This window comes from Pundamilia nyererei, unplaced genomic scaffold, assembly GCF_000239375.1.
Source record: "Pundamilia nyererei isolate P.nyererei 1_Seehausen unplaced genomic scaffold, PunNye1.0 scaffold00097, whole genome shotgun sequence".
NCBI classification, from domain to species: Eukaryota; Metazoa; Chordata; class Actinopteri; order Cichliformes; family Cichlidae; genus Pundamilia; species Pundamilia nyererei.
The window spans coordinates 1,585,843-1,596,341 of NW_005187498.1; the positions used below are offsets into that span (position 1 = coordinate 1,585,843).

At 38.9% G+C, this 10,499-nt stretch overlaps 1 protein-coding gene across 1 annotated transcript in view; it reads left to right on the forward strand.

Annotated features, from left to right (window-relative positions):
- The first annotated feature begins 5,838 nt into the window (after positions 1-5,838).
- The window catches only part of kptn (kaptin (actin binding protein)), a 12,254-nt gene continuing 7,593 nt past the window's right edge, over positions 5,839-10,499 (forward strand). The window contains exons 1-4 of the mRNA XM_005740120.1: positions 5,839-6,350; positions 8,701-8,783; positions 8,860-8,944; positions 9,020-9,074. Coding sequence (XP_005740177.1) covers positions 6,149-6,350; positions 8,701-8,783; positions 8,860-8,944; positions 9,020-9,074 — 425 coding nt within the window. The 5' untranslated portion in view covers positions 5,839-6,148. The remainder of the gene's footprint in view (positions 6,351-8,700; positions 8,784-8,859; positions 8,945-9,019; positions 9,075-10,499) is intronic.

The window sequence follows — 10,499 nt, forward strand, 5'->3', positions numbered from 1 at the left end:
GCTTAAACATACTATAAACATCAAAATGAACTAAAACTCAAAACACTGGGTCATAAGACCCAGGATCGTGACATAAAATCCCAGCCTGAAGAATCGAGCACAGTGAAGTCAGCATATATCATACTGGACAAAGCTGTGGTAGGAACAAAACTCAAAAATACACCTCGGACAAAAGGTTTCTGACTGTACATCATGTTACTGGACTAATTAGTTATTATCATATGTGTTATGTTTCATATTATTCACTGCACACTTGGTTTAAGGTAAGACAGGTAACATGATAACCAGGTGTTGGCATAATGATAAGATTGGTAATTAGTAATCTTAATGATGCGATCACTAAATATCAAACTCTATTCTAAAAGATTTTCTTTTGCAGTCTCAGCCCATTCATCATTTAGTAAAGTTTCCATCCCACTAATATACATTTTGTTTCCTCAAATCCCACCAAAGACCTTTTAAGGGGATTGACATCTAGAGACTGAAACAACCCCTCAAACTGTTCCTGGATTGGATTGATTTGCTCCTTGGGTTGACCCGGGCGTATGTTTGGGATTATAGCCTCCACAGAAAAGTCGGTTATTACCAAGCTACTGTTTACACACTGAGAGCATCCCATTCTTCTTCAAAGAGCTCCGGCATGTCACAGTATCCGCTGCAAGGGTCAAATCTAGGCGCTCTAACAGTAAAACACAGTGACAACAGGATAAATTGTGTCTGACTGCTGGAATTGTCTAAAACAGACTCCCAGAACTTCACTGGTCATTCTGGGATGTTCAAGTTGATGTTTGTGTGATTTTTTCCCTGTATAATGTGTTCCAACAAGACTTTTTGAACATTAACTCATTGTTTATTTGTTGTCTTGGTCTGTACTGATGCTTTTGTTCCTGTCTCCAGCAGGTGCATCTGCAGCTGTTTGGAACATAGACAGTTTTTTTGATATTTTGCTTACCTGATGTTTTCTGACGTTTTCATTCTCCTTGGAGAAACTGTACTCTTTGGCTGTTTAAACAAATATATATATAAAGATTGTGAATTGTCAGAAAACCTTGAATGTGTATATACTGGATACACATATTCTATATCATACTGTAGTATATAATTATATACAGTAATAAGCTCAAGTTATTCATGTCCAGTTGTTTACAAATCCACACCTACTATCCATCGCCTGCTCTGATCACTCTGTTTACATGACTTTGGTCATTTAGTTTAAGCTCAGTCAGTACAATGCTGTGCTAATATGGCACAAAGCAATTTAACATTCATTGTACATTTTCAGTTTTTTAATTTAAAATTTCCATTTTTTTATTTAAAGTGACTTATTGTTTTTAATGTTTTGCACAGTCAAGGAGCAGTTCGGGACACATTTCACTGTGTGTTGTATGACCATGCATGCGACAAGTAAAGAATCTTGGAATCCCACATAATGTTGGTGGAATCAAAGTAACATCTGTCACGCTAATCTTATCTGATTTTTACTGCACTAAAACTTCTTAAATTATGTTTAAAAAGATCAAAGTAAACAAAATGAAAACACGATACTGTCCCCTTAAAAGTACATACAGTACTGCCCATAGAGTGAGCTGCCTTGGAGAGGTTTGTGCTCTCAGAGTGCTTCTTGTTCCTTCATGTTTTTATTGTTAATCTCTTCTGGTTTTTGCTTTGTCTGTATATCTAACACAAATGGTTTGTTAATTTATATTTATATTGGCGATGCTTATTAAGAGTTTGTCCAGGTACTGTGCATGAAAGTCACTATTATAACCAAATCCAATAAGTGATAAATCACACAGTGATGGTAAACCTGATTAACACGTTTTACATTCCATATAAAACTACAGCCATAAGAAACATCCTAAGCAAGGTACACGTCTCCCTCTGTCTGTCTGTGTGTGTGTGTGTGTGTGCGTGTGTGTGTGTGTGTTTAATGACTCAGGAGTTGCACTGTGAGGTGAGGTGTGTCACAGTGAAGGATGAGTGATTACAGTGGACAGTAATCCTGCAGGTGGATTAGCAGGTGGCATTAGGAGAAGTGGGGGTGTAGCACATTGCCACCTCTGAACCATCACGACATAGAGCAGCAGCATGAGGGACCTCACCTCCATCTGCTTCACCTCAACACAACATGCACGGGACACTGTAACACACACTGTCCAAGGATCTGACAACAAAGACAAAGGTCACTGAGGATTCTTTTTTCTGGGTTTCTCCATTTAGATTGAAATCAAACTGAGCAACCAAACTTAGAACTGAAATAAAACCAATATAAGTCAGTAAGGCATTCATCTATAGATGCAGTGATTCTACTCTCCCATATGACCCTTTAACAGGGACGCTCCAGTGTATTGATGTCAGTTACCCACAGATATACTGAACTATTACTTTCCAAGCATTTCTAAGTCCTAAGTGCTTGTGATCCATATTAGAAAGTTTAAAGTTGTCCACAGCTTGGAAACGACACATTTCTCTGCATGTTGTACTCTGTATGATTGTGTATGTGACCAATAAAGCTTGTGTCTTCTTCTTCCTTGTCTTCTTCTTAAAGATTGTTCATCGTTGTAATGATATGAAGACTTTCAAAGGAATTTCAGATGTTACAACAAAGCGTCCTCTGGTAACCCTTTGTATTTGTTCTAGCCAGGGAGGTAAAGTTGGTGAGCGCAACAAAGCATTTCATAAAATGTTGAATTTGCGGTGTAATACCTTTTCTGAACTTCTGTCCGTTTCTCCTTAAATAATGATTTAAGGAGAAACAAATAAATAAAAATAATACTGAAAGGGATCATGAAAGGGATCATTGCTAAGCACCAAACAACAAAATGAACAAATTCACTGTGAAAAAAGCTAATGCAAACTGAACTGAAATCTAAACTTAAAAACAAAATAAAGATTCAAACTAATTAAATATGAAGCTTTAATAAAGTGGGTTTGTGCAAAGCAGTTTGTTATTGATGCTGCTGCACAGACGCAGCTTATAACCTCTGGACAGCCTGCTTTCTTATGGATAAGGTGAAAAATCGCCCGAGAAGTCAGTGCCTTAAAACAGACGGTCTGATGTTTTGGTTGGTCTAATCGAATATTTCAAGAAATAATTGAAGAAATAGTTTTCAGTTGAATCAGTGACTTCTCATCCTTCAGTTGCTCAAACAAATGTGATTACAGATCAGGCAAGAACAAACTAATCTGCGCTTCATCTTCATCTAAGCTAATTGATTAAAAGTAATAATTAATAAATGAATTATTGATTAATAATTCTCATGTGTGTCTACTATATACACAGCCTTCTTCTTCCACTCAATTCTCAGTGAAATGCTTTGACCTACCTGGGCTGGTTTGTTAAAATTTCTACATTAGAAAAGCACAATGCTGGTTGGAGGACTTTATATGGTTTGAACAAATAACAATTTTGCTTTAAATAACATAAACTCAGGAGACTTTGACCTGCCGTTTAGTCTTCTCTACATTCCTCGGGAGTAAATCAGATCGGGAGGAGGACGATAGATAGATACCCCATTGTTCTTGTTTTTTTAAATAAATAAATTTTTATTTATGTAGCACCTTTCAAGACAGAATCACAAAGTGCTGCACATAAGATTACAAGTCATAAAAAGATTTAAAAAGAGAAAATAAAACAGGCAAAAAATTAACCAAAAGCAGTCTTAAAAAGGTGAGTTTTGAGTTGTTTTTTAAAAACAGCTACTGAATCCACAGTTCTTAATGTTTGGGGGAGAGAGTTCCCCAGTCTCGGGGCCACAGTGGCAAAAGCTCTGTCACCCTCAGTCCTCCTCTTAGTATTTTTTATAGCAAGTAAGCCCTGATCAGATGACCTCAAAGACCTGCTAGGGACATCGGGCTGTAGCAGATCAGAGATGTAGGCAGGTGCCAGTCCGTGCACAGCTCTGTAGGTCAAGACCAGGATCTTAAAATCGACTCTAAATTTAACAGGAAGCCAGTGTAACTGAGATAATAACGGTGTCGCATGTGAGTACTTGGAGGATTTTGTCAAAAGTCGAGCTGCAGCGTTTTGCACAACCTGCAGACGATCCAGAGAACCTTTGCTTAGACACATAAACAGCGAATTACAATGATCCAAGCGTGACGAAATAAATCTCGAGTTCAGAGCGAGATAAAACCGGGCTTAGCCTAGCCACATTTCTCAAATGATAAAAACAACGCCGAACCAGAGATTTCACATGCCCATCCAATGTGAGACTCGAGTCAAAGGTGACACCTAAATTCCTGATAGAGAATTTAACATAAAGTGAGAGAGGACCAAAGGCTTTCACTATCTGCGATAGAAACCTATCAGGGGCGCATACGAGGACTTCGGTTTTCCCCTCGTTGAGTTGGAGGAAATTTGCAGCCATCCAACGTTTGATCAAATCTAAGCAATCATTCAGACGCTGAAGCTTAGATAAATCCTCGGGCATAAAAGAAACGTTAAATCATTGTGCTAACCTTTACTGAACACATAACCTGATCTGCAGCAGGTTCCGAGTTAGGATTTAAAGTCTGCTGGAAGTCCCCTTTTCACTTATTCTGTTATGTACAGCATGTTTTAGGTGCATTATCGAGTCTCTGATTGGGAATACGAGTTATATGCACGAATTGTATAGCTTTCTAATTTCTAACTTGACTGGGTGAAGTGCGGAAATGTGCATGCATTAATTCGGTTATGCAGAAAATATCGACATGATTCTAATCTGCTGTTGAGTATATTTTAGACTGCTTGAACAGCAGCTCACAGCGCACAGGTCACACTAAAAATACATGTTCTGTCCATCAATCAAATCATTTTCACTTTGATCTGCAGGTAAACTAAGGCGGTTCCCACATCTCATTTATTATGCTGTGAGACAATATCCTTCAATGTTTAGAGCTCTAATGTTCACCCTCCGCCGTAGAAATGATCAGAAAGCCTGTTTTAGCAGAGCAAGTTGTTCCATCGTTGTGTGACCCTTGGGACAGACCCAAGCCGCACGCCTGGATAACACACAGACAACCATTCACGCCTAGAGCCAATTCAGAATCACAAGTTAACCTAAACCCACGCGTGTTTTTGGACTGTAGGAGGAAGCAGAACCCACTGCCTGGACTTGAGCAGAGGTCAGTGCTAATCACCGCACTACGCATCTCTGGAATTTCTTCATCTGCATGAGTGGGTTAGCTCTGACCTCTGGTGGTTGAGCATCAATGTATTCATGCAACTAATTGTTTTGTTGCAGCAAACATTAATTAAACACACATGCATATAATAATACTGAATCAGGAATTGTCAAAGGTGTACGTGGAAAAAGACATTTTTAGAACTGAAATAAATGCAACCAGAAAATTAAAATCCCAGACAAAAAACTTCAGCACATGCTTTCTTGTTTAAAAAGGAGGGATTTAGTGCCACTAGATGGCAGCACGATACAAGCGATGCACTGAATCTGTCACCCGTTTAGTACACGAAGAAAAAAAGCCACGCGCTGCCTTTCATGGCGTAGTAAAGTGGAGGAATTAAACCAAACTGGGAGAAGGCTTATATTAAATTACAACCAATTTAAGCGTTTTTGTACCTCAAAAAGAATGGCTGATTTCACTCTGTAAAGGATGTGTGACATTTTAAATGCACGTAAAATGTCAGCTGGCAGCTGTGTTTTGACCACAGAATGAAGAAATTTCACGGGAACAACGACAAATCTACCTTAAAATTACTTTCTAAAATATAGCAATATTTTCAATTATTCCGATAGCGGTTTTGTCCACAGTGGCCCGGGTTTTCTCTCCCCCGAGTCCCTTATAGATATTAAATCCCATATTTCCAATGAATGTGAACGCAGCTCGGGTCAAACCCGGATGTTTTTCTTCATGCGTACTGTCTATGGCTATTCAAGTTGTTTATTATATCTTAGAGACACTCGTTAGAGGATATGTGATATCAGAATAAAATAATATTAACTGAGTTATTTTAGCGTCGATATGCAATTTGTGGAGAGTGTTAGCTGAATTTCAAAATGAACGAGCGGGAACATTTTTGATCCAACTCATTGTTGTGGAGTTTGAGGGCTCTGCAGCCACTACACAAGCATGAACGGGGAAAAGTCTAAATGTTTAATACAAATCTTAATATAAACCAGTGATTGTGCTTGTATCCTGCAAGATGCTCCGAGAGTCGTATCCCTTCGTGGAGGACAGTTTCAGCCGCTTCCTGTCGCAGAGCAACATTTACGGGCTGTGTCAGGCCGGGGAGCAGGAGCTGTTAGCGGCCACTCTCAAGGGGAAGGTGGTGTGTTTCAGATACCAGGAGCTGCAGCAGAAGATCCGACCAGTGGCCAAGGAGGTTCAGTTCACTTACATCCCAGGTACGCAGGGGAAAGACGGGTCAAGTGCTCAAGAACTCAAGTTTCAGTACTGAAGAAATTATGTTTATTTCTACTATTTTCTACACATTAAACATTAGACCTAGACCTCCTTTCCTGTTTCCTGGATCTTATATCAAATAAAATAAAAATTAAAAAAATAAATAAATCTTAAAAGCAATTATAGAAGGCAGCATCCGTCAAAGTAGATTTTTGGATCAGAACAACTTATAGCTTCTCCTGTCGTCTATAAACTCCTTACATTTGTGTGACTCTTTGAAGAGACCTGCCTGTATATTAACATCTCTGTGTTAACAGTCTTTTTCTTATGGACTTGACCCCTGGGTTTGGAAAATAGACTGTACATAACAGATAGGACGTAACTGCTGTCACCCATTGGTTCTGAACTGTAAGACACAATCCAGGCAATACTGTGCAGTAAACAGCAGACCTGTTCAAAGTACAGAAGTCTGCTGCAGTTAAGTCAGGACTCCAGCATGTGATGAGATGGTCCTTGTGGAGTAAGAGTGAATGGAAGTAAGTGGCTAAAAAGTAATTTGCATGACAAAAAAGCCACATAGAAACAGACAGGTTCAATGATTGGGGCCCCTGGTTTTTGGGGTCTCTGAGGTCTGACAGACTTTATCCCCTCCCCCCCTTAACAACCAATAGACGACTTAAAATGAAGCTATAGGGGCCCCAGTGAGTGGGGACTGGAAAGAACTCTTGTTTTACTCCTTTGTTGTGCAAGTACTCAGATATGTGCACATAGATGTTGCTACAGAGCTCGTCCTTAAGGTAAGGAAGCTACACAACACAATAGAAAGACTGTGTTTCAACGTAAACTGCGTGCACTGAATATTTTACTCACGTAAAATTACAGAAGTTTAACACTTCAAGCAACAACTAAACAATTGTACAGATTGTATATTTTAGAATGACCTATATGCACAAATATGGTCTGATATTAGTCTTTTTGACTCATGTCATGTTTATTATTTCAGCTCACCCGTGGTTTTCTGTTGAGATTAGATGTCACAGATAGTAGGATGAAGACTTGAAACAGTTATTGTAATGAAGATTTTTTGTTTCCTTCGCCCAATCAGTGCATCCCTTCTATATTATTATAAAATGATAAGATTGTTGATTTATGCTGAAGACTGGAATTTATTGTGTCACAGAAGCCAAAACTTTAAAACCAGCCTTCAACAAAACAGATTAAATAAAGGAGAGTATACATATTCTCCTGCTGTATGCGGTTTGAGACAGCATACAGCAGTGGTCCCCAACCCCTGGGCCACGCACCAGTACAAGTCCGGTCCGGTCCGTGGTCGTTTGGTACCAGGCTGCGAGAGTTGAGGCCCGGGTGTAAAATTGATGGTTTTCAGGGTTTTTATCATTATTTTTTAACGTTATTATCGTAAACTTGGTTTCCCTGGATCTTTTCCAGTGTGTTATTAATAAATCTTTTCTTTTGGTTTTATTTTGTTGTATTTTTCCGAGACACTTTAAATACCGGTCCGTGAAAATATTGTCGGACATAAACCGGTCTGTGATGCAAAAAAGGCTGGGGACCGCTGGGATACAGTATGAATAAATACAATGTAACAGCGCTAAAAAGATACAAATGACAGAAAATCAAACAAAACAGAAAAAAGCAAAATAAAAAAAATAATCAGTGGCCATAGTGATCAAACTTAAATACAGTGGTACAGGGAGCTTAATAAGTGAATCGGGTAATAAATGAAGGCATTGTGATATGATCAATGAAATACTTTCACAACAGAAGAGAAAGTGTTGCTGCGTTTCATATAAATGGTGTGAAGGGTGGTGAAGAACTCTTCAGAACTGATACATGAATGTGTTCTTTATTTTAATGGTGATGTTGAATATTTACTGCTTTAATATACGTTTTACATTTCTTCTTCTAGTCTGTAGAGTTTGCGTAGGGCATACATTTTTGTTTTCGTTTTAAATGACATCACAGTGTATCTGCTGAATATATTTTGTATTCTAAAAAAGTTTTCAAATAAACATAAAGGGTCTGAGATGATATTGATGACTGTAGATGATATTGGTGGAGGTTAACAATATAGATCTTACTTCATGAAGGAGAGCATCTCTCTCTCATTAGCGCAGAGCAACAAAACAGATTTTCTGCCTTATAATGAAACATTTTCTCTGAATATTTATCCTGTTATTTCAGAAAAAACAAACAAGATAAATCATTCTGTAAGTCTGAAATGAATGATAAAGCTGTCGGTGTACGGTCGTATGTTAATTCTGTTATGATGCACGTTGTTGTTTGTAGTCGCTCAGTGCTGAAAAGGTTTGACTCTGTTTTCTTATCTAGTTGATGCAGAGATCGTATCAATCGATGCTTTCATCAAGTCTCCACCCAAGAGAGGTCTGGTGGTGGGCATCACCTTCATTAAGGTATTGTAACTTTAAAATCAGAGTATGAACTGTGCCATGGTAGAAGCATACTGATTCATGGCTGATCTCCTCGCAGGACTCTGGGGACAAAGCCACTCCATTCCTAAATATCTACTGTGACTATGAACCTGGCTCAGAGTTCAACCTGGACTCTATTGCACGTGAGCGATGCATTGTCTGCGTATGTGTTGTGCTCTCGCTGACATGTCCTGATCATGTCGTGTTTCTCTGAACAGAGAGCTGCCTGAATCTGGAGCTGCAGTTCACGCCCTTCCAGCTTTACCACACAGAGTAAGTTTGCTGCTGTACAAAGATAGTTCTTGCTGACTATAGTCACCATGGTAACTAACCTTGCAGATATTGCCACATAGTTTTAACCAAGAATTAAAAGAGAAAACCGAGCTCTTCCTGATCTCCTGCTGCAGGTTATGACGATCTCCTTTGGGCTGTTGTGTCAATCAGAAATTACTAAGAGACAAACAGGCACAATACAGGTGGTGGCTGTAAGGGCTTCACACTGAAGCTGGATATGCAAAATGTGATTTTTGGCAGTTTAACGTGAAAGATGACTCATGTAAAAGATATTCGTGATGTCTTTGCTCATGCTGTTTTTGCTTACATAGTGAAAGAGTTCAGAGTTCTAATGGCCAAAACTCTGACAGTGTCTGAGTGTACGCGCTGCTGCAGCGTACTCCTACTAATCAAGCAGCATGAAATGACACGCTGATCAATATGATGCTGGCACCTGTGTTTGGGATTCCAGCAAGGAAGAAAATCCACTTTAGTTGAGGGAGCAGAAGCTTGTTTGTGTGCTTCCCCTGCTGTTATCATAGAAACAGACAGCAGAGGAATAACACACATACATCCTGGCTCACATTCAGGAGGTGAGCTGATGTCCTGCCCAAGTCTATTAGATTCATGTTGGACAGTTTAGCTTAAAAATAGCTCAGAAAATTGCTAAAAAATCACACATTTTGTAGACATTTTAAAACAAGAATACATGGAAAACAATTAAAAGTAAATAAAAAATACATGCACAATAATCATTCTGCAGAACTGTGGTCCGTTTATATGATTATCAATCATTACAAAATACAGAAACACAACTCCAGGCTGGTAGCATTACAACTTTAGCTACTTGACAACTGAGATTTCAGTGCTGTTAAATATTTAATGTTTTTCTCAAGTACTGATAAATCTATTGTTACCACATTTTATATCCTATTGCTGTGCTGAATCATCGTGTTTCTGCAGGCTGACTCAGTTTCTCAGCTGGAGTCCATCATTTTTCATGAGCTGGTACACGAATATTCATGAATGGGCTTTAGTGTCTTTATGGCTGTGCTCAGTCACTGAGCAGTTTAAGTACAGACTGTGTGTGTGTGTGTCTGGATAGTAAATGTAATGTTTTTCTCAGGTAGAGCAGGTCATCTAGCAGTCAGGGTGTCGGTAGCTTGACTCCTGGCTCCTTCTGTCTGTGTTAAAGTACCAGTACAAATAAAATGCTTAAGTATAGATAGAAGCTGTATGAATGTGTGATTGGGTGAGTGAGACTTGAAGTAGAAAGCATTTAGTGCTCAAATTAAGTAGAAATATATCGAGGTAGCAGTATAATGTATATACAGTGGGGCAAAAAAGTATTTAGTCAGCCACCGATTGTGCAAGTTCCCCCACCTAAAATGATGACAGAGGTCAGTAATTTGCACCAGAGGTACA